Source organism: Telopea speciosissima, chromosome 11 (genome assembly GCF_018873765.1).
Source record: "Telopea speciosissima isolate NSW1024214 ecotype Mountain lineage chromosome 11, Tspe_v1, whole genome shotgun sequence".
NCBI lineage: Eukaryota > Viridiplantae > Streptophyta > Magnoliopsida > Proteales > Proteaceae > Telopea > Telopea speciosissima.
The window spans coordinates 6,844,381-6,872,060 of NC_057926.1; the positions used below are offsets into that span (position 1 = coordinate 6,844,381).

The 27,680-nt window shown below is 40.2% G+C and overlaps 1 protein-coding gene across 6 annotated transcripts in view; it reads right to left on the reverse strand.

The window, feature by feature from the left end:
* The window catches only part of LOC122645684 (protein ENHANCED DISEASE RESISTANCE 2-like), a 59,075-nt gene that overhangs the window by 14,447 nt on the left and 16,948 nt on the right, over nucleotides 1-27,680 (reverse strand). For all 6 annotated transcript variants that reach the window (XM_043839007.1, XM_043839006.1, XM_043839009.1 and 3 more), the window contains exons 11-18: nucleotides 15,170-15,265; nucleotides 5,772-5,836; nucleotides 5,605-5,676; nucleotides 5,327-5,482; nucleotides 2,425-2,660; nucleotides 2,314-2,353; nucleotides 2,054-2,208; nucleotides 1,852-1,953 (exon numbers count right to left, since the gene is read on the reverse strand). In XM_043839007.1, the coding sequence (XP_043694942.1) occupies nucleotides 1,852-1,953; nucleotides 2,054-2,208; nucleotides 2,314-2,353; nucleotides 2,425-2,660; nucleotides 5,327-5,482; nucleotides 5,605-5,676; nucleotides 5,772-5,836; nucleotides 15,170-15,265 (922 nt within the window). The remainder of the gene's footprint in view (nucleotides 1-1,851; nucleotides 1,954-2,053; nucleotides 2,209-2,313; nucleotides 2,354-2,424; nucleotides 2,661-5,326; nucleotides 5,483-5,604; nucleotides 5,677-5,771; nucleotides 5,837-15,169; nucleotides 15,266-27,680) is intronic.

The following is a 27,680-nucleotide window of genomic DNA, read 5'->3' on the forward strand; positions in this document are numbered from 1 at the left end:
TCCGAATGACACCTTGCCGTGGGAAGCCCGGGTGGTTCGTTGGTGGGATTGGTATTTGATCCAATCGACGCCTTGCAGTGTGAAGCCTGGGTGGTTCTTTGAAGCTTTCTTTCAATTTTTTGAAGATCTTCAAGTTCAAAATCAAGATCAAGATTCAAGATTTATTCAAGATCCTCTAACCAACTGAGCTGCCCTTGCAACAAGAGTAAGTTTGAATCATCCCATCAGTACCCATTTTCCTCCTAATCCTCCAAATTACCCAAAAACCCTAATTTTCCCACTCATCATCCCATCTCCCAAAATTCTTAACAAACCATTCAGCTAACAACACCTTCATATAATTGGATCAAGTATTCTCCTGCCCAATTGGAATACTCGAACCGAGCTGTTTTCCCATTACCCCATTCAAACCACAACATCCCACCTATTTCTGGAGATCATCTCATAACCCAAATTCTTCACAGACCAATCCAATCATCAGAAACACACCATACCTGAATCGAATTTCATTCGCTACACTAGGAATAATCGAACCAAACCCTAGCCCCAAATTCCCATCCTAAACCCTAGATCCCCCTCTTTTCCTCTTTTCCAAAACCCGAAACCCTAAACCTAAGTTGCTGCCTATTCAAATTTACACACTTCCATCCATCAAAACATCTCAGAACCTTCACTGATAGACTCTCCTACCTTGACTTGACATCACCCTAACATCAAACCCTAAGCCTAATTTCACTAAAAACCCTATTTTGACCTACCCGAACTACCCTGTTCATAGCAGATCCTGGTTTACTGGCTCCTAGTTCGTCTTCTACCAATCTAGGACTACATTAATAAAGATCATCATGCTGGTCCAAAGTTTGTGTGTTTCAATGCTGGGCAACCCCTTGGCTATCTTTCTTCTTGGCCTCTTTTTGCCTCCACTAGCAATAAAAGGTTACAAAAAAACTGCAAAATTTTCCATTAGTAATTATGAATTAGCATTATGTAACATGAGAACTTAATGACGCTAATTAGTCACAAGCACTCTTCTGTGTATGGGTGGAGTGATTTGGAGAGTAAGAGTGCTTGTGCTCAGTGGGTTGGGGTAAAGTGGCATGTCCCCCCCCCCCTTGTATTCATTTATTCTTTATTAGACATAAATAAAATGCTAGGGGCTGGCCCGGGTCCCAGGTAACATTCGGGATTAAAAAAAAAAGTCACAAGCACTCATGACATCTCTCACCAGTCACCACTTCATCACAGGTCACTTCTGGCTTTCAACTCGTCCTTTCAACACCTCCAATTCACACCACAACACTGCTTGTTAGTGCACTTGTTGGGCTTCAATCCATAGGCCCAAATCATTTGTTAGGAAGGTGTTTCACTTAAACAAGTAGCAATTTATGGATGCGCCTGAAATATCAGGAGTGAGCACTTCAAATTTGGGTTCAGCTTCAGGCCCTATCATAAATTATTCAAAAACAGCCCAGTAGCCTAGATGAGTGGTTATGACAAGAACTATTCCTATCATTTTGTGTCAGTAATTCTACGAGCATTTTTTGCCGTAGCTTTTCTTTCCTCTGCCTCCCCCCCCCCCAAACACCCCCACGCCCACGCATCCATCTAGAAAGAAGGCATGGATCATCGCATAAAAATCATCCAACATAGTCAATGTCTGACAAGATCTCCCAACAGACCCATTTAATAGTAGGCCCCATCCCTTTCCCCTCCCCACCTACCAAAAACAGAAGGGGAAAAAAAAAAAAAAAAAAAAAAATCCCCCATGCATGTTCATCAATGCTCCATAATCAAGAAGTGTGACTACTTCCATATAGCTGAATGAAGAAAGAAAAGAGTAATTAATAATACTTGCACTGCACAGCCTTGACGTCTAGCAACATGATCCATACGCTTTGTATCCTTGAACCAATCAACTGCAACAAGCTCCATCAGATGCTTCCCCGCAGGAACCTGCAGATGAATATAGGAAATCAGGAAGCAAGCATGTTATTATACGTCCCTGACCAAATCAAGATCCGAGATACAAACACAAGGAAAGCAGAAGGCTAACCTTGGTTTTGTCAAAACAGAAGTTTTTGCTACGGACTCTGAAATTGTTAGCATCAGACACTCTCCAACAGTCACGACCCTTATCATGGTCATCCCGCCGTAGATTGCCAGAAAAACAAGACAAATCAATTTGATCTGTTGGTTCCTCATCCAAAGCTTTAATTCATGAAAAAACAAGCTTCATTAGAAGTTAAGTCCATTTCAAGAAAATGTTTCAGTATTTGAAGAATAGAATAATAATCTAGTGTAGTGAACTCCAACCTGGCCGTTTGACTTCATTCTCAACCCTTTCTGGGGATGCCTGAAATTTGAGAAGCTCATATTCAGAGGAAGGCAACCAAAAAAATACAAAAACAGAAATGAAATACAAACCTCTTGTTCAGCATCAGCTATCTGAAATTCTTCATCCTCATCAGAGTATTCATCCATCAATACAGAGTTTCTGCTAGCAGCATTGATATGATCAAGTGACGGGGCAGGCTGAACAGAAGGTTCCTGTGTTTTTTTATTTTTCTTTGAAGAAACAGTATCTGAGGTCATATTTACCATGACTGGGATCCTTGGAACTGCATGCCTTTCATCTGTTTGAGAAAACCATTCACGTAGCCCTATAACAGGAGTAATAACCCAATCATGGTTAATTATCATCAAAATACTAGCAATTGTTCTATCAAAAGATTGATTCAACTAACATGACTGTCAAAGAAAAATACTTAGCAAACCATAAAATTTATTGATGCAAATGGGATATCAAATCCAAAACAATAACAGAGCTAAGTAAAGATTTTTTTTAAAAATGGTGAAAAGAAATATAAAGTCAGAATCCCAGAGGGTTCTGCGTGCAATTGGTGCGATTATCCAGGAAACATATTCATTGAATTCAAATACAACAGATATTGGTGGTTCGAACCAAATATTCCAAAATAAAACTCAAACAGAATCTGCCTCACTTTTTAAAATTCCAAGATTTCAACCAAAATTTCAAAATATTTTGGTGCTTTTAGTGGAATTACATTACAGAGTTAGACTCCCCAATTCAGTAAACTATTGATGGATCTAACTGGTGAACTTGGAAGAAAGTGGGAACTCCTAGTGACAACTAATTTCCGGATGGTAATCTGACTGCTTGCTTTTCTATTTATAATAGATGGCACTCCAATAGAATGGCTGGATTCCATGTTGATGGCTTGAAGCCATTTAGGAACCCCCATCTTGCTGCAGAGATGAAATTTTAGGTCACTGCGATTGTTAATCTTTTCAAAAGAAACCATAGCTCCAGTTAGTGGTATTTTGGACATAAATTAAAGACCCCCATTAGTATTTCAACCAAAGCCCAATTTCAACTAAAAACAGATTTCTCAGACATTCATTTAGTAGACAATTTACTTTTCTATTCTATGTGATGGCATAAAGTTTAGGCTCAAACTATTGACTAACAATTTTGGGTTTCATTTTATTCCTAAGTTCATAAAAGTTTGAAAAGATAATTCCGAAATCAGAATAATTTCATATATTACCATAAAAATTTGAAATGTAACATCCATACCAATAATTTTCTGTACATGGAAACATAGACCTGTAGACCTATAGACCTGAATACATATTTTGCCATCATTTTTTTAAGTATAATTTGCTTTAACTAATCAGCAAAAATAAAAACTTAGAAATATAAATGGAATAAAATAGATAACATTTTGAGATGGTTTAAGCCACCTTTGTGTTACATTGGAAGTGGATGTGGTATTGGGTTTTGGTTTGCAATTGGTCTTCGGCTCACATTTGCTGTAGAGCATCCCACGAGAGATCCCCAATATTCAATGCAATAGCCCTATAACGCAATCCCAGGATTCCAAAACACCCTGATTAGGTTGCTATGGGCCCCCAAAGTGATTAAAATTCAAAAATGAAGCAGTGGAAATTTCATAATTTCCTGGAACAGTTAGGACCTCTTTTGGGCAAGAAACAGAATCTGAGATGGAATGGTAAATAAACTTAGAGAGGAATGACCAATCTGGAATTTAAAGAGAATGGAGATAAAATAGAACAAAACTCAGCAAAGTTGGGGTTTTTAATAAATATCCTGAGACTTGTCCTTATTTGTAAATTACAAAGTTGGTCATCCCCAATAGAAAATGAATTTGTATAGGTTGAATTCTGGTGAGAAATCTCACTAGCCTGAACTCAGATTAATCTAAAATTTCTGGTAGAGACTCCTAACTCCCAACCCTTTTAAGTGCAACCCAGTAATAGAACAAATAGTGGATTAATTACAAAAAAATCTCAAACTGCTCCAGGTGGAGTGAACAGTAAAAGTTTTGAAGATGGGTTCAGATCTCCCACACCTCAACTCCGTTCAGGCCCAAACTTTACAGGCTGAGTTGCCCTACGGTAGGAAACGTATCCCCAAAGTTTCAAGCCAAGAGGATTAGAAACCAGGGAGTTCTATAAACTTCAGCTTAACCTAAATATACCAAGTAGCAGGAAAGGAAGAAACAGTAACCAGAAGTGAAGAAGAACACTGGGAATGAATAAAGAGAACAAACAATAACAGGTACAAGAAGAAGAATTCAGAATCAGTGAGAAGGGTTCTGAATAAGTACAAGAAGAAGATCACACCTAAGATAAGTGAACATGGTCTGAATCGAAGAATAGACTGTACAATCAGCAGTCATACCATGAATATCCACCAAACTTATTCAATCAAATTTTAATCTGCCAAAACGATGGGTTTCATGGCTATTAATAACTTTGTAAAATATTGATGATCAATCTAACTAGGATCCTTATCGTAAAGTAACTCAAAAGACTGAATGAATTCAAACACTACCTGCTACTTGCTAACGACTATCAGACATAAATTAAAAAAATTTATACACATCAAATGACGCAAATAACCCAAATAAAAGAAAAATTATCCTAGACACCCCTATTGAACCACAACTAGGTTTGGACCCGGTTTGTCAGGGTCAGGGTTTCTGGACTGGATCAAACCGGTCCAACCATTGAAGAGCAACTGCATCATCATAGGATCTAAAGATTTTGCTAGCTCACCTGAAAATGTAAATATTCTACCCGAGCAAATACTTATAAAGAAATTACTACATCTTTGTGGTGGAAATTAACTCCAAAACTCCATGCAAATGCTATCAAGAGCCTACCAATGAATAAATCACATGAATAGATGGGTTTGTTAATCGTAAACGGTAAATATGTGGGTGCACATAAGTTCCATTACCCTCAAAACTACAAAGAGGAGGAGCACCAAAGAACTTACCAGCCACACTATTCAACATTTGAAGTAGACAATGTTGCTGAAAGGAAGGAACATAACCCACACCCCAGCCTTTCAGATCAATTTGCATAAGATGCTGTACCTTTGCTCGAGGCCTCCCATTGCGAGGTTTTAGAGGGGAAATGTTGTATCCACCACCTGCAAATATCACAATACACAAGGTAGTTTGAATTAACTAAATAGGGCCATAAAAGATTATTATAGTTTATAGATCGATAATCACAAGAATCCACAGACAAAAAAATAATAACAAAATATACTCTCAACATGGGCCCGCACAAATCCAGGCTGGGGACCACAATTCTCGTGCTCCCTAGAACGAAATAACACAACTGCACAATAACATCCATGCATCATTGATAGCTCAGAACTGGATTAGAGAAGTAATGATATGCAACAATTAAAAAATAGGTCAGAAAATACTGACCATAACTTCCATCATCATTACGGCGCCAATATCGCACGTAGCAAAGGTCACGGGGCCAGATAATCCTGAAGCAAAAAAGTTGTGCCATGACTCAGAGTTCCAATATGTCAGGAATATTTACAAACCTGGACAGACAATAAACTTTGGAACAAAAGCCCAAGAGGTCCAGTCCACTCCGTAAGACATTGGGTTCACATTTTGCTCCACATAAGGCCCATAACTCATAATTAGATAGTGATTTAGCTAGCTGGGGGAATTCTAGTGATTCTATTAAATTCCAGGGGCATAATTGATTTTTTATTTTTTATTGTGAGCCCATGGATAGGTCATGGGATTTATCTAAGGTTAGTCTAAGTAATGCTAATATAGTCAGTGTTATTTTTTAAATCCATTTAGTGGTTATATAAATCTGCTAGAATTTTTTTGAAATGTTTGAAGTTTACTGAAAGCCTACTTTTGAATCTTTTTTTTTTTTTTTTTTGGTGAATAAAAATATATAGGGATACCAAAGAGAGAAGCCCCAAGAGGGGAAATAAGGAAAGGAACAACAAACCACAAATACAACCCTTAAAGGATAAAATTCCAAGAAGTTACAATGTGCCTATTTCTAGGAGTATCAATGAAATTAAGAGGGACTGCAGACAGTCTGCTTTTAATGTCGAAGGAGATGGAGTCCCAAATCTGATGGATAGATCTGGAGTTGGAAGTCCATCCTCTATGTGGTGGACAGCAGCACTGAAAACAAGTTTACCCATACGATCACAAAAAGAGGAACCACCAAAGGCCATATCAACCCAAATCCATTCTCAATGGATAGGAAGGATCCGCCGACGAGCCGGCCAGCAGCGATCAAGAACCCCTGACGAAATCTTCAAGGAGAAATGGGCAGCTGAAGAACAGATGGTCTATATCTTCAAAGCCATTCCAACAGAGGATGCAGCAGGGGGACACAGAAATATGTCTACTAATAAGGAAGCCTTGCATGGGGAGGCAGCAGGGGAGAGCATGCCAAAGGGTGAAGCTGTGCTGAGGGATGCAGCTTGGGAATCAAACAACCTTGCGCCAGATGACAACTTCACCATGAGATCTAATAAGATTCCAACCAGATTTCAAACTGAAAATACCTGAATGAGAAGCATTCCAAGAGACCCTATCACATCTTCCTTGGGGGGACCTATGGATACTTGGGAGAGCTAACCATATGAGGTCCAGGGGGGAAGGGATGGGGAGGGAGGGTCCCAACAAGAAATAGTCCAAGTAGGGATGCCTTTGTATCGTAGACTCCCATACTAAGTTTATTTTATGTAATAAATTGAACCGGCCCAAAGCTAGTTGAACCAGTTTAATTTAAGCTGTCCTTTTATTTAATGCAGAACTGAAATCCTACATCCGCAAGAAGAAGAACAAGAAATAGTCCAAGTAGGGATGCCTGTGTATAGTAGACTCCCATACTTGCTGTATTTTTATGTAATAAGTTCAATCCATCCAAAGCTGGTTGAGTCAGTGATTCAATTTAAGTTGTCCTTTTATTTAGTTGTTTTTAAGTAGTCATGTGACCACTTACAAAAATCACATGACCTTTTTAATTAGGCTTTAATAAAATTCGGCCAGGGATGCAGAAGTTCTTCTCCTAGGCTGAATAGGAATCCTAGGGCTGTTATGAGAAAAGCCTTATGGCCACTATAAATAAAGTAATTCGGTGGGAGGGTTTTCTCACCTCTGAATTTTTAAAACCTGCTCAAGCTGCTCTGCAACTTTGTTCTTTACATTGGGAATTGTCTTGTGTTTGATCAAGGCTGGTGGGATTGGTGTCTGATCCAATCGACACCTTTCGGTGTGATTCCCGGGTGGTTCTTTTGAAGATCTCCTTCAAGTCCTAGTTCAAGATTTGATTTTTATTCAAGTTTTTCAATCAAATAAGCTGCTGCCAGGGAATTTGTGCAACAACATTGACTTGAAGCATCCCCCTTCTTCTTCTAATCTTCTAAACCACCCAAACCCTAATATCCCCTCCATCTCTGGACATCATTCCCAAACCCTAAAATCTCCATAGACCAAACCAGCCATCAGAACCATCTCAAACTTGGATAGAATTTCCCTCTCACCCTAAGGAGAACTCGATCCAAACCCCAGTGCAAATTGTCCACTTAAAACCCTAGTTTCCCTCATTATTCCCTTTTCAAAAACCCAAAACCCTGAACCTAAATTGCTGCCAATTCAAGTTTACACTCTTAAACCTACTAAAACTTAACAAGAACTTCACTGATAGACTCCTCTACACCAACTTAACCTAACCGTACCATCAAACTCTAGGTCCCATCAAACCCTAACCCTAATTTCACACTTTAACCTTTTTTTTTTACCTAGCCAAACTACAATTCAAGTTAGATCCTGGATTGTCTGGCTTCTAGTTGGTCGCTTACCAATCTAGAACTACATTAGAGAGGGACAACAAATCTGCTCATTCACAGAGTGGATTTGATTTCTTCCACTGAAGTGAGGAGGGAGCCAGAAGGGGATTCAAGCGCTGAAATGGAGTTTATATTGTTTCTAGCCTTCAAGGAGCGATGGAAGTAGGCCGTATTTGAATCACAAAGCTCAAGCCATTTAATGCAGGATTTCTTGAGTTGCAAACTTTCTTCTTGGGACAAGAGGCATTAAAGGTGACGGGAAGTAGATTTTTCATCTTCAGCCAGGGGGGGTTGTGGATTTCTGATTGGAGGCGGGTTTGGATATCTGTATCTGAAAGTTTAGCTTTACAATCAGAGACAAGAGGAAATATTGCCAAAAACAGAGGAATTCCACCTTTTGAGGTCTCCTTTGACATTACGGAGTTTATAGGCAAAAGATGAGGGGGAGAGAGGTAAGGGGGATTGGTTTTGCCCAAGCATCAGTCACTAACCCAAGAAACGAAGGGTGGGAAGTCCACATATCAAAAAACTTGAAATGTTTGGGACCAAAGGAAACATAGGGGTGGATGTGGAAAGAGATAGGGCAGTGGTCGACTGGTCGGATATACCTGGGGTGCCAAAGGAGGCATTGGAGGAGGGGAAGGAACTAAGCCAAGATTCATTCACCAAAACCCGGTCCAGCTTACAAGAAATACGAGCAAGGCCAGCTCTTCCATTGTTACAGGAAAATCTGAGACCAAACCATCTCAGATCATTTATCCCAATGTCTTCCAAGCATTCATTAAAGTCATCCACCAAAGGATCCAAGAGATGGTCACCCTCGATTTTCTCATTGCCAAAACGAAAAACATTTTAAGGTCACCAGCCATGGCCCAAGGAAGTTGGCCAACTTGGAGAGCAATGCAGCGAAGGTCAGCACAAATGACTAGTCTTTCATGAGCTGAATTTGATGCCTAAATGGCAGTGAAGAGGTAACGGTGATTGCCATTGGGGTCTGAGACTTGGAAATGGAAAAATTGAGGAGAGAATTAAAGAAGACTAAGCAGATGAGAGTTGGATCCCAAAGGCACCAAAGTCGGCCATTAGGGTGGTGGTGGAAGTTGAAGGTGGAGGAGGACCACGAACGGGCTAAAGCAGAGGCAATGAAGGAAGCATTAGCCTCCTTTATTCTAGTCTCGATGAGGCAGCTAAAGGAGGCATGAAGGGATTTGATGAGGGAACGGACTTCTAACTGTTTTGAGGGAGAGTTTAACCCTCTGGTACTCCAAATGAGGCCACAATTCATCTAGGAAGGGGTGAGGGAGGTGCAGCCATGCAGCAAACACATGACCAAGCCCATGTAAAGGGGATAGTTGTCCAGGCGCTTTGGTCGCCTAGGCGGGCGCCTTGAACGCCTTGGTCGCCTACTTGGTGCCGCCTTGAATTTTTACCCTCTCCACCGCCTTGGGTCACCTACCCGCCGTGACAACTAGGATACATTCCCATAATGACGATAAGTATGGAGAGGATGGGCTGAAGTGGCAGGGTGAGGGTGGGGGCTGGAGTAGCGATTGGAGGAGGGTAGAAGTGAGTGGTATTAAGGTTCGAAGGGTTAGAAGCTGGGTTCCTAGATGATTGCTCGAAGTTTGGCGAAAAAGAAGGCGGAAGATGGGTCAGATTATGAGACTCACGAGTCCAAAAGGAATTCCGGAGAGGGTGATGGGTCCACAAAGCATTGAGGCTGCCGGTCTGGTTCAAAGAGAGTTCTGATGGTCTAGAAATGGGCCCAAGCTGATTCTGGTGATAAGGAGCCAAAAGAGGACCAACTCAAGGGCTAGGGTTTGACATAACAGCGGTGGGGGCCCCCAAGAGGAAAAAGGAGACGGGAGAGGTAGGAGGGGGTAGAGAAAGAACTCGAGAACGAGAGCAGGGAATGGAAGGTTCAGAAGCCACAGGCTGGAAAGTGGCAGTTACAGAGGCAGGATCAGGAGCTGGCAAAAGGGGAGCAGAGACTTCAGCGTCGGCATCCGAGAGGGGAGCACAGGCTTCATCAGGGCTTGCAGAGGTCCGTCAGGTCTGAGTGGTCAGCCACTGTTCCCAAAGCAAGGAAATGGTTATGACCATTGGTTCTAGAGAGAAGGACCAGAGGGCAAGGAAACGGTTATGACAATGTTTTGAATCTTATATAAGGATTTTGAAAAACATTGTTTCTTTCATTCATGCATTAGATCTCACCAAAGGAAAATGACCCAATTAAATGATTGTTTTTACCTAAAATCTCTATGTTTTTTCGAAATGAAATGACTACAAGAGCTACTGATAATAATGATCTGCATAAAAGAGATGCATAGCTCAATACCATAATACTTACGTGCATCATTAAACACTGGGATTTTAGAGCAGGTACCGATATTGTGGATTGCTGTAATTAAGTTAAAAGACCCAAAGTGGCAAACCCTTGGGTAAAAATAGCACTTGGTGCGGTTATTACGCTTAAATGATTTTTATGGTTCCATATTATAGGAACTATATGAATAATGGAAAAACTCCATGAAAGGAACATTACTGATTCATATAAATCACTTAATGGGAAATTCCCTGAAAAAATCCAACGAGTAATTAAGAAACCTGTTATACAAAAAAAAAGTAGTTATCATGTCTTTGTTTGACGAATGATATGGTTCTACAATTCCATCGACTAATAGGCTCATCAAATGAATCATAATTACAATTGAAATGACTGAAAAAGAGAGATTTTATATTTACTTTCTGAAATATATGTGAGCTGTGAGCTCTGTTCCTATCCCTCTTCTCCTTGGGCAACCTTGGCTTTATGACAAGGTGGTACAGCACTGTGGTATGAAAATACCTATGCTTTCAAGTATGGAGGGCTGAAAATAGAGCTCTTCCCACCAAAGATCTCCCAGCATTTAACTTTTCTCCTCCAACATGTTGAATCGAATGGTATACTTGGCTCTCATCTGAACTCGGCAGGGTCCAGTTTTTTTCGAGAGAACTGATGCAGTGACATAACCCATGAGCTCCAGTTCATTCTCTAAGTAATTGGGCTCAAGTTTTGGTCCAAATAAACCGGGTAGATGGTAATTAGAAAACTTTTTACTTATTTGAGGCCATTCTTGTAATTCCATTAAATTTCAGGGGTATATTGTATTTTTTTTTGTCGGGCCCAATGCCTGGTCATGGGGTCTTATCCTAGTAGTTAGTGTTACTATACAATGGTGTCGAAATGATTGATGTCTACTAGGTTTTTAATTTTTGAGTTTTATTTAAGGATGTAACCACCCCCCCCCCAAAAAAAATCAATTTATACGTTTTAATAGAATTTTATTTACGAATGTGTAGGTTGTGAGCTCCAAGGTGCCAAATTCGGTTTTGAGCAAGATTCCAACCCTTGTCGAGACCAAAATATATCACAGAAATCTGCGAAATGGACTCGAAATTTGTTTCATTTCGCATGTCAACTAGAAATGGCTATTTCAGTATGGAATTTTTCCCTCAAACTTCTTGTAGTGCCTAACTTCCTATTTGAGCATGTTTACATGTTTAAAGGACACTCGGTGGCTAGTGTATGTCATAGCCTGCAGTATCAGAACCATAAAATTGGAAGGCATTATACAATTCGACCATATTTCGAGCCAAATTTCATCTGTTTAGACCATTTCGGACATTATATCAAAATTTCTACCGAATTCTTGTAAACTATCAAGTCGCTGGTGGTTCCGTTTTGACAAAGGTCGAAACCGAGATGAAAAGTCGATATTTCGGTATTTCGATTGAAATTTTGAACTACGATGAACTCGTCTCCCCTACCCAATCTCAATCCCTTCTTCTTCTCCCTTTTTCTCCCTATCCTTTCCTCCCCTGCAATTCCCTATTCTGTATCAGTTCCTTCCTGCTGCAGGTATTGCAGAAGGTTATCTGGCATCTAGGTTTTCTCTACTATATTCAGTATTATTACTTACATTCTGTTACTGGAAAATCAACATCTGATTTCTGGACACGGTAATTCAGTATTCTGTTCTGGTATTAATTCTCTGACTCCAGATCTAACACTTATCTTCAGTCTTTTTTCTGCTATAATACTTAAAGTCGTTTCTGACCCATAGTTTACTATTCTGTTTCTGATGTCACTCCATCTCTGTTTCTCAGATCTGAAATATTATCTATTCAGTAATCTATACTTAAATCAGATCCAATCCTCTCTATTAATTTCCTGTTTTGTTTACTTATCTAAGCCTGTTTTATCAAATATTAAACTCTGCTAATAGCCATCAGATATAACAGTACATACTTGGGCCTATTTGCGCCTAAGATTCATATACTTTATATCATACCGCATAATATAGTTAGTTGGTATTAGATTACACCCTATGGAAACATTTAAATTTTAGAACACTAGTTTTACAAAAGACAAAATTTCTGATTCTAGTCTATCTCATATCATCAAACCTGGACCAGCCAAGTAGTGGAGCAGTCCACCAGGTTTGTAAGCCATGGCTTATACAAACTGGAAAATTCATTTTTGGGATAAAGGAGGCTTGAGCTCAACAAAATCTCACTCTTACACGCACACACCCCAAACTAACAAAGGAATCCAGATTTCATCGTGTTTTTGCCAAACCAAGAGAAATTAACACCTACAATGATGTAGATCAAAGAAAGAGGAATAAATTTCGGATTTAGGAATGGTTAAGTTTTTTTGGTAAAATTGAGCCCGCTGTTTAATAAATTAGGTTGGAATTTTAAGTCCCCAATGGGTGATATGGGTAATTTTGAGTTTTTTATTGCAACGGGACCATCTATAAGCCCAAATAGGAAGGACTTGAAGCCTACACAAAAATAGGGATTAGTTTCTATTTTGTGATCTTAGGCTAGATTCTACTAGTTAGCGAAGTATCTTCCTTTATATTAATTACTTGTTGTAAAAGTCCCTTTTGTCCAAACTAAGAGCCCTCCCCATGATTTGAAAAGTTATTGGAAGCTTGGTTTCGAAGAATCGACACAAACCATTCATGCTAGGGAAGCAAGCTACCTTTGTTTGTTATAGTTTCCATCTTCCATTCCGTCCTCTCATAACTCAAAAGTTTCTGCAATGTTACTGTGTGATGCAGTTGAGTGAGGTGAAATACCTTAAGCTTAGTGAGAGACTAACCAAGAGCATAGCTGAGAGGCCTCGGTCATACCCTCCCCCACCCCCTCGTCCTTCCTCTTCTTCTCTACCATCTTCTCTTTAGTTTCTATTTACTTCCACTGCAACCAAGGTTTATTAAGAAGTACCGAGATCTACTGTGAGAGTGTTTAATGTAGTCCTAGATTGGTAGAAGACCAACTAGAAGCCAGACAACCAGGATCTGATCTGAACAGGTAGTTTGGCTAGGTCAAAATAGGTGATTTTGGTCAAATTGGGGTTAGGGCTTGATGGTAGGGTTGGTATTAGTTAAGGTAGGGAAGTCTTTCAATGAAGGTTATATTAAAAAATAACAAGTCTAAGGCTGCTAACCAGAATCGGCAGCAAGGAATTGCGAGAAATAATGGGATTTAGGGTTAGGGTTTGAAAATGTCTAGGATTTGATGATGGGGTATGGGATAAATGACAGGTATGAGTTTTCAAGTGAAGGTTACGTTAAGGAAAACTCAAAACCGGGGGCTGTAGCAGGTTCGGCAACAAGGAATGGAGGCTAGGGTTAGGGTTTTGAAGGATGGAAAATAGCAGTTTTAGGGTTAATGACTGGGCAGAATACCGTTGCATGCTCCATCAATCCTAGTGATTCACTGAAGCCTTGGAAGCAAGAATACTCCTGTGGCACTGCTTTTTTGGGGTTTTCTGGCAGTAACCTTCAAATTTGTTTTCCTCCACATCTAGCCATTAACCCCTTTCCATCTTCTAGTATGTTAATCTTCTATTCATTGGCCTCCCTCGACTGTAAGTTCATAGCCGTCCAATGGCTATAAGCCTCTGAGGTAACAACTTTCTAAATCTGGTTATATTCTTTCTAATTTTGAACTACTGTCATATCTCTTGATCTGGCCATCAGATGTGGCCCTAATTTTGAAGTGATGAAGCCCTCCTATAACATTACCTTCGAGTAGTTACAGTCCCATCAGAGTTGGTTAGAATTATTTATCGGTGTTACCTTAAGTTGCTATTTTTAGGTCATTATTTCACTATTTCCTGAGTTTTTTGTAGCCATTCTGTTACTGCCGCCAGTAGTGGTTTACCTTGTTTGTTCACTGTTGTCTAGCCTGTGATAACAGTACCTTGCATCTGCTATGTATGGGTTCACCAAATATCGACAGACTTCTGAAATTAGCCTGCTGTTAGACTAACTTATTGTTTTTCTGTTACAGTAAACAAGAGTCTAACATGCTGTTCATCAGTCCTAGTGATCCTAGTGCTGGGTTAGTTTTTTAGCTTGTTGTTAGTGACCTTGTCCCACAGCATACAGTCAAATCTACAGTCCACATATGAACAATTTTATTTTTATCTCCAAAGTACCAAGAAGTCTTACTTCTGCAGATATAGAAAATGAGAAAAGCAGAAATTAACACATATGGTCAAATCTATGGCCCCCAAACTAACAGTTCAGAACAACTTCTTCTATGTCCAGATTATCAAGAAGTTTTACTTCTTCGAAGATAGCAAGTGAAGAAAGGACAGATACAATACATTGGAAACCAGTACTGCTGCAGTTTCCGATAAAGTATAGCACTAAGTCCACACACAAAACTAATAAAAGAATCCAGATTTCGATGGTTTTGACCAGTCCACTTGCCGTTGAACTGGCAAACCCAGGATCTGAACACCAAAAGAAATCGAAACTACACACGCACAACCCCCCCCCCCTCCCCAAATAAAATGATGGATTTTACTGAGTTTTGGCCACAACCACATTCTGTCGAACTGGTCGACCCAGGATCAAGACACCAAAGAGATCAACACCTACTGTCGAATCAATTGGCCAAATAAGAGGGACAGAGATATATTACATTGGGAACCAGTCCAGATGCAGACTGTGATAAATTATTGCAGTATGTCCATCTACCTCCTCAACTAAGCTACCAGATTGGAAGCTGCAATCCCACCTACAAAAGAAAGAACCAAGAATAAAACACAAGCAAATATAAATAATTCAACATGATAAAGTTTATGTAACCTTATCTCCAGGAAAAACATGCAACACTATTTAATTATTGCACCTTCCAGGATATTTGGTTTCTTTCTTTCTTCAAGAAAGGGTCTTTGCTGGTTTGCCACAGGAGATTATAGAAAATAGATTTCAATAGTGAACCAGTAATGGGCACTTCTTGAGTCATTTCATGCAATTTTAGTTGATGTCAGCCTCTAGAATACTAAGTACACATTTAAGGTTCCAGCTTAAACTGAGTTACAGAAGCGACCAAATTGTGATTTAGTTTTTGATGCAGCAAGTAGGGAAAACAATTCTTAATAGTTGGTACCCCCCCCCCCCAAAAAAAAAAAACAGCTGATTTAGTAGCATCGGCTGCAATAAGGGCTCGATGTCATTATGTTGATAAAAAATGGCTCGGTGGTAATGTAGTCCTAGATTGGTAGAAGACCAACTAGGAGCCAATAAACCAGGATCTGTTATGAACAGGTAAATCGGCTAGGTCAACAATAGGTTTTATAGGTGAAATTTGGGGCTAGGGTTTGGATCGATTATTGCTAGTGTAGGGAATGAAATTCGATTCAGATATGGTGTGTTTCTGATGGTTGGTTTGGGCTGGGCAGAATTTGGGTAATGGGATGATCTCCAGAAATGGGAGGAATATTGTGGTTTGAATGGGGTATTTCGAGAATTCCAATTGGGCAAGAGAATACTCGATCCAGTTATGTGAAGGTGTTGTTAGCTGAATGGTTTGTTAAGAATTTTGGGAGATGGGATGGTTTCAAGAGATGGGTGGGAAAAGATTAGGGTTTTGGGGTGGTTTGAAGGATTAGGAGAAGAATGGATATTCATGAGATGATTCAAACTTATTGTTGCTGCAAAGGCAGCTCAGTTGGTTAAAGCCTTAGAGGATCTTGAATAATTCTTGAGTCTTGATTTTGAAATTGAAGGAGATCTTCAAAAGAACCTGAAGGAGAGCTTCAAAAGAATCACCCGGGCTTCACACCGCAAGGTGTCAATCGCATCAAACACCAATCCCACCAGCCTTGATCAAACACAAGACAAAAATCTTCAATGGAGAAGAAGAGCAGCAAAAGCTTTTCATTAATATCAAAATTCATATACAAGGCTTGCCCCCCTTACAACCTTATATAAAATACTCAAAAATAGACTCCTAAACTAAAAAAGAAAGGCCGAACCCAATCCTTAACCTATTAGGTAACTTAAATTGACTAGGAATGGTTCCCCCCTTTCCTCAGTCCATGACATTAAAACTGAAGCCGCCGCCTCCTTCTTCTCCGCTCTCTTGGACCCCCCTCTCCTTCATCCCTCGCCCCTTCCCCCTGGCCTCATCAACAAATTTGTCCCCTCCTCCCTCGCTAGCTCCCTCCTCTCCATCCCTTCTGATGAGGAGATCACCAAGGCTATCCTGTCCAACAAATCAAACAAGGCCTCTGGCCCCAATGGGTTCAGGATGGGTTTTTTCCTTAGCAGCTGGGACTCCATCAAGGATGACCTCATCATAGCAGTCCGCAGCTTCTTCTTCAACCCCAGTCAGCTTGCCTAGGTAAATCAAACTTTCCTCTGCCTCATCCCTAAGAAAGATGGTGCCTCCTCCCTCTCTGATTTCAGACCTATCTCTCTTTGTAATCTTCTCTACAAGTTCATTGCCAAGATCCTTGCCAATAGGATCCAGCTGGTCATCCCTTCCTTGGTCAGTCCCAACCAATCTGCCTTCATTGCTGGCAGAAGCATTGCAGATAACATTATCCTCTGTTCTGAAATTGTGTGTGGCTTTGACCGAAAATCCCACTCCCTCGCAGCCCTCATGAAGATTGATCTCCACAAAGCTTTTAATTCCCTTAGATGGGACTTCATCAGCAATGTGCTCTCCGAGATGGGCTCCCCCCCCCCCTTTCATCCGTTGGATTCTGGCTTGTATCTCCTTCCCCACTTTCTTGGTTATAGTTAACGGTTCCCTTGTTAGCTTCTTCCACTCCAAAGTTGGAATCCGTCAGGAATGCCCTCTATCCCCCTTCCTTTTCTCCTTGGCCCTGGAAGTTCTTTTTAGAAGCATCCAAGCCAAAACTGACCTCCACCTTATCTCCCCGATTCCCAAATGCAAGAGTCTCAACCTATCCCACCTAGCCTTTGCGGACGATCTTACGATCTTCTCCAAAGCTTCCCCCTCTTCCATCTCCGCCATCATGTCCTCCCTCCACCTATTTGAGAGTCTCTCCAGCCTCTGCATTAACCTCCTTAAATCCAAACTCTTCCTCTCTGGTGTCTCTTCCTTTGACAGAGACCACCTCCTTCACCTCACTGGCTTTTCTCTGGGCTCCCTCCCAGTGAAATACCTCGGCCTCCCTCTAATCCCCGCGAGACTCTCCTACCACCATTGTACCCCTATGCTTGACAACATTCACAAGCGCCTCCAACTCTGGAAAGAAAGACTCCTATACTATGCTAGTAGGCTCGAATGTATCAAATCCGTTCTTCAATCTTCTTACATCTACTGGTGCGGCATCTTTGCCCTTCCTAAAGCCACCACCAAAGCTATGGAATCCATCTTCTGTGCCTTCCTTTGGAAAGGAAAGGAAACCGCCAGATTCCTTTACCCTGTCAGCTGGAAAGCTATCTGCCTCCCAAAATCTGAAGGAGGCCTCGGCATCCGTCGGATCCGAGACTCTAACACTGCGGGAATCCTAAAGCTCATCTGAAAATTTTCCTCTAATCATGACTCCATTTGGGTCCAATGGGTCTACTCCCACCTCCATAAGAATGATTCCATCTAGATTGTCCCCATTCCTGTTGACTCCTCTTGGGTCTAGCGCAAGATTCTTCTCCTTCGCCCGCTGGCCCTTAGAGCCATCTCTTCCTCCATTGTTGATGGATCCTCCACTTCCCTCTGGCTTGATCCCTGGCATCCCATCGATATCCTCTACAACTTCTTTGGCCCAAGAAAAATCTACTCCTCTGGCATTCCCAAGTTGGCACCTCTTTCCCACATCATCTTAAACGGATCCTGCCCCCCCCCCCCCGGTCCTCCTCCATCTCCCTTTCCCTGGTTTGGAATTCCCTTCCCCCTCTCCCCATCTCCCCTTCCCCGGCTTTAGCGGACAAAATTACTTGGCTCCCCTCCTCAAACGGTCTCTTTAGCTTTAGATCTACCTGGAACCTTGTTAGACACCATGCCCCCTCTGTCCCTTGGCACAAGCTTGTCTGGTTCAAAGGCCACATCCCCCGTCACAGCTTCCTTGCTTAGAGAACCCTTACCCACTGTCTCCCTCCCTAAGACTTCCTTGCTCTCTGTAAAATCCCTGTCCCCCCTTCCTGTATCTTTTGTTGGAATGGAACCGAAGAAATTGACCACCTTTTCTTTGCCTGCCCTTTCACCTCTAACATCTGAAAAAAAGCCCTTTCATTCATTTGGCCCCACAGTAGAAGACACCTTCCATTCGCCAGAGAATGGCTCTAGCTCATCAGGACTTTCCATGGCTGTTCTATCTGCGACACTGTAGGCAAGCTTGTGTTTGGTGCTACCCTCTATCACATTTGGATGGAGAGGAACCTGAGGAGATGGACTTCCAACTCTCGCTCTTTTGACTTGATTTGGAAAGCCATCTTTTGGGATGTTTCCTCTAAGCTTACTTTTGTTACTAAAAATGGTTTTTTGGATACCCTAAGGAACAGGCATATTGTTGTATCCTGGGGTTTAGATAGTGCTCTTTTGCTTTCCCATCCCACTCTTAGTTGGGTATTGGGTTCCCCCCCCATCCTCTCCCTCATTGTATATTCCCCCCCTTCCTTTTCCTCTCGTCCTCCTTGGGCTTTGGTAATACATTTTTTATTCACCAAAATAAATAAATAAATTGACTAGGAAACTGAAAGAGACTCAAAAAAGAGTCCTAGTCCAACCCCACTAAACACTTAAAAGAAAACTAATAAAATCACTTAGATTGAACCATTGGTTGAACCGGTTCAATTTATGAACAAAAACACCAAAATAAAACTAACATCTAATCCCGTATGCAACCTATGTACCCCTACTTTAGGTCCATAAAAGTGACCTATTACATTGAAAACCCATGGGCCAAAGGCCCAACACGTATAGAACCCAGCCCTAGATATATTCCTAATAAAACAAGCCTATTTTGGTGATAAATCTGCATCAGGTGGTATGTCAACAAATTGGTCCACTACAGAAACGAGACTTCATAAGTTTAGAAACTTGAGAGTGGAACAAATGGCAGGAAGACAACCATCTTTCAAAAAGAGACGCAGCAACGTTGAAAAGACAACTATCTCACTTGCAAGCTTATTTGGGTGAAATCAAATATATGACCGGGTTGCCTGATATTGTAAATCATCGTTGATCAGCAAGAAGAATATACAGCTCTTTAAGAATGTGACATTTTGGGAATTCAAATGATTTATTTAATCGATACAAATTGTGACCCAGTTTTTGCAGATATTTCAATTCCAGCAAACAGTTTGGAATTCTGTCCTAGTTTCCCAATTGTTGGTTGAAGGGCATTTTACCAAGAAATTTGGGATTATCCTAAACCCTAGACCATAATATCACATAAAGTGGTGTTGGCCATGCTCACATAAGGCTACCAGAAGCTTGTAACTTACCTCACTTTTGTCACAAACAAGCAGCTTCCTTCCTATAATCAGCATCTCACCTTCTGCCTATGCTTCTTTATTAATTGGGATTTTCATATTGACACCCCCTTAAGGTGTCAAATAATTTGTAACCTTAATTTTTTTGCCTTCCTAGTATAACACACTTCTTTCAGTGAGGATAAAATCCCGTCATTTCCATATGAACTCAAAACACATGCGAGACTGTGACAGCTCTTGAAAATGACTTAGTGCTAAATATATTTTCAAATTATTTTGAAAACCCCTTTTTACCCCTAGTGTGAAGAACATTTGGGAATAATAAGGGGAAATCAAAAGATTACACGCTCTAAATACATCTATAGAGGTGTCATTCAAAAAATCTCTTGTTAATTTCTTTTCTACATCCTTGAGGGTTCTAACCATTTTGAAGATTCAGATTTCTCAGTCACTCGCTACTGTCTTCAATGAGTTAAACACTACACAGTTATTATGAAAAGAAAAATCAAAATTGTTCCATCCTCTCACAGTAGTGTTAAGATCAACATGCTAAGCATGAACACAAACACAGTTTTGCTTCATCCTTGCATGGTAGCAACATCGTCATATGATCTTGCCCAGTAAGACAAATAAGTACCATACCTATCTTCGTTGGACCATGACAACACTGATGAACAATAGTAGTTGCACCACTAAAACATGCAACTTGCACCATTAAAAAATGCAACTTTTTACTGATGTGAATGCATCTCAGTTCTCATTCATATTTTCTCCACAAAAGCCTTGAGGAATGACAAAAACTTTGCAGTGCTCATCGATACTTCTTACAACATGAAATAGTAGCACATAACCAATCTTCTCCTGATATTTCAACAGCATTCTCTTTCTATCAATACAACAACTCAACTTATCCCTACTAAATGGGTCCTTTTTCTCCAATCAGCTCAATTAAAGCCATCTTACTAGTCCTAACCTATGCATGTCTTTCCTCACCACTTCTCCTAGAGTCATTTTAGGCCTACCCTAAAATCTCCCCTCTGTATTGGTGCCACCTCAAACGACTTTCTTGCAACTTATCATATATCGGGGCTACTCCAAGATTAGCTCTAATTTGTTCATTCGTTATTTTATCCCCTGCTTTCCAAAATAATTAATAAATATACCCACTCCGTTAGCTGTTCCCATTAGTTGCGAACGGTAAGAGTGTTTTAGACATTTTATGCCCTCTCCTCGACCTGGCCCCGATGCAAGAGACCTCTTGCCTTTGAGTGAGAATGGCTAAGGCTGTACATGACATGCTCTGGGACCTCTATCTGTGACAGTATTGGGAAGCTTGTTTTTGGCGCCGCTATTTATCATATCTGGATGGAAAGGAACCTCAGGAGATGGACTTCCAACTCTCGGTCGTTTGATTTGATTTGGAAAGCCATATTCTTCGACGAGTCCTCTAAGCTTTATTTTATTCGTCACAGGCAATTTTTGGATACCCCAAGGAATAGGCATATTGTTGTATCCTAGGGTCTTGATTCGTCTCTCTTGCAGTCTCCCTCCTCTGCGTAGGTCGGGTTGATTGTTCCTTGTTCCCCCCCCCCCCCTTTTTCCTTCTCTCTTGTATATCCCCCCCCTTTTCTCCTTGCCCCCTCCTGGGGTTTGGTAATATATTTATTCACCAAAAAAATATATATATACCTTCTTCTTCTTCTTCTTCTTCTTCCCCATATGATTGACCTGAGAAGACAACTGAAACAAATACCAGGCAGGAGGAAGTGAACCCCAAAAATTGATGCAAATCAGTGGTACAATTTGGGAGAAAGCCCAAAATCGAGAAGCCTGTAAAACCCTGACTGGTAAAATTGATCAGATAAGGAGAACCAGTTCTGCACGTGTGGTTGACCTGAAATTAATGGTGAAGCAGTCCCTTGTGCAGATAAATAAGATCCCGAAAAAATAGAGAGATCAGCAGGGTGGAAGAGGAGTCCCAGTCAACATCGAGTTTGAGAAAGAAAAAAAACTCTAAAAAACAGAGTATCGATCACAACCATGGAGCAGCAAATATGGAAGTAGAAAACCTCCAGAATATGGATCGAGTGAGCCTTAGTAGATGTAGTGAGAAACCCCAAAGCCTGGAAGCAATCCGATACGGCAGGTAGGAGAATCAGCAGGCTTCAATAGTCAAAAATAATTCACCCAGACCAGGGGCAGCAACAATAGTCTTCATAGAATTTGAAGAACTTGAAGATAGGCTAGATCATCATAGTCTATCAAAACAACAGGTAGAAGAGGCCCTAGTTTCTCCTTTATTCCATCAAACTAGGGCAGTAGCCATAGAAGGCTGCTGCAACCGAAAGTAAGGGAAAAAATCATCACTTCCATCCATTCCATACAAACTTAATTTTTAGAGACAGACTTTACAGAAGAAAGAAAGAGAGAATAAGAGGAATAGAATCCCTGAATATCTGCTAGAAGAGGCCTTCGAAGACCATTGCTTTTAGGGTTTACAGAAACAGAGATCTAGCAAATCTAGCGTTGTCTCATACTCAGCACGCACATGATTATGATGACACTAGAGAGAAGGTGCAAGTCTAAGCGGTGGACCCAGATCGGAGGAGTAGCAAACTAGCAGATCTTAGTCGCAGCTTCTCCTTTTGGTTTATTCTCGCAAAACCCTAGAAATAATGAAAGAAGATGTTCATTTTAGCAGGAAAGGAAATTTGGTCAATATATGTTAAATTCTAACGTTTTTAGTCCCAGGTTAACGGAGTGGGTTTACAACAACAACAACTAACTAAGCCTTATTCCATTTAAATGGGGTCGGATAGATGGATCCCTGCAAATCAAAGTAAGAGAAATAAGAAATGAAGACACACGAGATGAAAAGTGCGAAACGAAATGCAAGAGAAGTGAAGGTAAATGAAAGCAAGAGGAAATAGGCCCAGCCCGGGATGTAAAGGAAATCTCAGCTATATGGGGTCGGCAACATGGATCTTTGCCCTCCAAAAGGCTCTATTTGAGGTCATACCTGGTACAAGACCCAGACTACGCATGTCTTTTCTCACAACCTCTCCTATGGCCATTTTCGGCCTGCCCCTGGGCATCCTCAGACCTCCGTTGAACATGGCCATACCACCTCAAACGACATTCTCGCAGCTTATCCTTGATCGGGGCAACTCCCAAATCAGCCCTAATACGCTCATTCGTTACTTAATCCTTCATAGTCTTGCCGCCCATCCATCTTAACATCCTCATCTCCACTACACATAACTTCTCTATATGACACTTCTTAACTGCCCAACATTCTGCCCAATACATCATAGCCGGTCGAACAACGGTCCTACAGAACTTTCCTTTAAGCTTTAAAGGGATACGTCAGTCACATAGTACTCCGGGCGCACCTCTCCACTTCAGCCATCCCACCTTAATTCTCTATAAAACATTATCATCTATGTCACCTTCTTTATTTATGGTTGACCACAAATATTAAAAATAGTCACTTTGCGGTATCTCTCTCTCCTCAACTTTTACCATGTCATTATCCATCGTAGAGTGACTAAAGTTACACATTATATACTCTGTTTTCGATCTGCTAATCTTAACGCCTCTTGTTTCAAGGGTTGATCTCCACATCTCTAACTTAGCATTGATCCCTGCTTTAGTCTCGTCTACCAAAACGATATCATCAACGAAGAGCATACACCACGGGACCTCGTCTTGAATGTTCTTGGTTAATTCATCCATGATAAGCGCAAACAAATAAGGGTTTAGAGCCGATCCTTGGTGTAATCCAATCGTAATTGGGAATTCCTTGCCCTGACCTCCCATAGATCTCACACTAGTCACCATGCCTTCATACATATCTATAATTACATCAATATATTTACTCAACGCCCTTCTTAACAAGAACATGTCGGATTAAGTCTCTAGTGACTCTATCATAGGATTTTTCCAGATCAATAAAGACCAAATGGAGATCCTTCTTGCTAGCTCTACATCTTTCCATAAGCCTCTTCAGCAAGTAAATAGCTTATGTCGTAGATCTACCAGGCATAAAACCAAATTGGTTCTTCGAGATGTGTCTCTCTTCTCAAACGAACTTCAATAACCTTCTCCCATAGTTTAAGAGTATGACTCATCAGTTTTATGCTTCTATAGTTATTGCAGCTCTGAATATCGTCTTTATTTTTGTAGATCGGCACTACAATGCTTCTCCTCCAATCATCTGGCATTTTCCCTGAGTTTATAATCTTGTTAAACAGCTTGGTTAGCCAATATACCCCACAATTTCCTAGGGCCTTCCACACTTCAATCGGGATCTCATCTGGGCCCGGTGTCCTACCTACTTTCATCTTTCTTAAGGCTTCTTTAACCTCCGCCACACCCTTTCGAACATATCTATGGCGTGTGGTGTCTTGATGAATAATGCAATTACCCAAGTCAATCATATTCGAGCTATCCCCATTTAAAAGTTCACAAATATAATCATCCCATCTCCACGCAATGTCCTCATCCCTTACCAGTACTTCTCCATCCTCACCTTCAATACATCTCACATGGTCGAAATCTCTACTTTTCTTTTATTAAGAGTTTACTTATTAATTATTTTGGAAAGCAGGGAGGGTGTGCATAAATATCCAAAACTCACAGGTAGATCTGTAATTAGGCCTTACCTCAAGGGAGGTACATGTAAATTACCCACTTTTTTATCACCCATCCATCTCAACATCCTCATTTCAGCTACACTAAGTTTGTTTAAATGTTGTTTCTTCACTGCCCACTGCCCAGCATTCACCTCCGTGACTGTAACCTGTCCTATAAAAATTTTCATTTTGAGTTTTAAAGAAATATGTTGACCACACAACACTCTAGATGCTCCCCTCCACTTCATTCACCCTACTCTAATATTGTGTGCAACATCATCCTCTATTTCTCCTTCCTTATTTATGATTGAACCTAAGTACCTAAAATTTTCACTTTGCAGAACTTCTCTATCATATTCATCACACTGCTTTCAATCCTATTGTTTCTAAAGTAACACACCATACACTATGTTTTTGTTGTACTTATCTTAAAACCTTTTGATCCAAGGTTGATCTTCATAATTTCAATTTTGCATTTATCCCCATTGTTGCATCCACCAAAAGAATATCATCAGCAAACACCAAGGGATTTGATCTTGAATATCTCTATTCAGCTCATCTATGATTAGCACAAACAAATACAGGCTTAGAGCTGATCCTATATGTAATCCAATTCTAATTAGGAATTCACTACCCTCTCCCCCCCCCCCAACCGTTCTTACACTAGTCACTACTCAATTCATCTGGCATTTTCCTTGTGCTCATAATCTTAGTGAACAACATAGTTAGCCAAGTTATTCCACAAATGCTAAGCTCTTCCACACCTCTAATGGTATACCATCTGGACCGGCCGCTTTGCCTATTTGTAACTTCTTTAAAGCTTACTTTATTTCAGATATCCTAATTTTTTTCGTATATATCTAAGATTTGGGGTTTCTTGATGATTATTACAACCTTTTAATTTACTATTACTTGTATTCTTTTCATTTAGTAAGTCGCAGAAATAGTTTTTCCATCTCTCTTTAATCTCCTCATCACTTATTAATACATTACCATCCTCACTTTTAATGTATCTAATATGTTTTAAATCTCTACTCTTCCTTTCAATCACTTGTGCTAGTTTATAGACAACTTTTTTCCCTTCTTTGTGCCTAAATTGTCATAGAGATCCTCATATTTCTTAGTCTGTGTTTTCCCTACTATCTTCTTAGCTTCATTTCGAACAAATTTATACTTTTCTTAAATCCTCATTTTCAGTCATTTTCCAACTTAACTAGATTACTTAGCTTTAACGACTACTTGAACTTCCTCAACCCACCACCAAGTTTCCCTAAATGAATGTCGCTTTCCTTTAGATTCTCTTAAAATATATGTCGCTACATTTTGAATATAAGTAGACACCCTGTTCCACACTATATTACTATATTCATCGTAGTCCCACCTTCCTTCTTGTGTTATTATTTTATGTGTAAATGTCATCAACTTCTCTCCTTTTAAGTTCCTTCTCTGTGTTATTAATTTATTTGCAAATGTCATCAAGTTCTCTCCTTTTAAGTTCCACCATCTTATTCTAGAGCAAATAATCTCAGTACTCCTATAATTCAGCATTTTAAAACACATGACCATGACCATCAATCTATATTGTGTGGCTAAGCTCTCCCCTGGTATAAATCTAAAATTGAAGACCCCTCCTCATTCCTGTATCCAAAATCATATCCTCCATGAATTCTTTCATAACCTCTAATATCTCTTCCAACAAGTCCATTTAGATCTCCCCCTATAATAACGTTCCTTCTTGATTAATTCCTTGAACTACTCTATCCATGTGATGCCAAAATTGTTTCTTAGTATTTTCTTCGAATCAAATTCGGGGTGCGTAAACACTAATTATATTTATTACCTCTTTTTCCAACACAAGTTTGATGGATATTATCCTATCACCAAATCTTTTAACATATACAACAACATTTTTTAAATCTTTATCTACCAGTACTCCCACTCCTCTTCTACTATTATTGTATCAATATACCAAAGTTTATAATCATCTATTTCTTTATATTTTTTACCTTCCATCTAGTCTCTTATATATATGCTATTTAATTCTTCTTCTTCTAATTACGTCTATCAATTCCAAACTCTTCCCAATTAAAGTTCCTATGCACCACAATGCATAGTTCGAAAAATCGTCTCAACTCGGTGTCTCGACCAGGTCGAGACGATCGAGATCTCGGCGAGTTTGTGCATTTTTTTTTTTTGGTTTCGGTATGATGTTTCGGTGGACAAATGGCCTCAATTGGCTCTAAAACTTTCAAGGGAGCTTGTTTTAGGCTTAATAAACATATTTAAATATTCATAGTGTAAAAAAAACACTCAATTTGGTGTTTTAGATTTGCATCCTTGGTTGGCAACAAATGTCGAACCCTAAATGTAAAATTGCTTATTCTACACATTGTTTGAGTACTATGAGACATAATTGGCAAGTAAAACAAGTAAATTATGCAATAATGAATGAAGACACATAATATTGAATAAGTATTTAAAAAATAGTTAAAGACTTAAAGCTTCTACTACAAACTCCTCCATGTGAAGTGTTCACAACGCATATTACATAGACACCCAACAATGAACAATACATTAGTCATAGACACCCTACTTCACTAGCCTTCCATGTCCCAACTCCAAACAATACAATCGATCTCTTTGTAGTGATGTGGCAACCCCCAGTAGTGTATCCCAGTTGTATTGAGTGATGGTGTTCCCAAAAAATCAAGAAACAAGGTTTTCCCCCTTCTCTATCGAGTTATTTCGAAATTTCGAAGTGGGTTCTCGAGTTGGTGCTTTTTTATAATGTGGAATGTAGCAGCTTTCCGAAATTTTGGTAAGACAGTACAAACTACCGAAATCTCGCCAAAATTTCGGTCGAGATATTCGAGTTTATGCATATTCTGTCTTGTATGTAAACTCGTCTCGAGAAGCTCGAGTTTCCCGAGATCTCCCCGAGTTTTAGAACTTTGCCACAATGCTAATCTAATCCTACGCTTTTGGTGTAGCTTCTTTACCAATCACCCATGATGCAAGAACCCTTGCCTACTTGGCTACTTGTCACCGCAACCGAGTGCCAAAGCAGTGTGTCGCTTCAAAGCCCTAGCCAACCCTTGCTCACTTTCCACT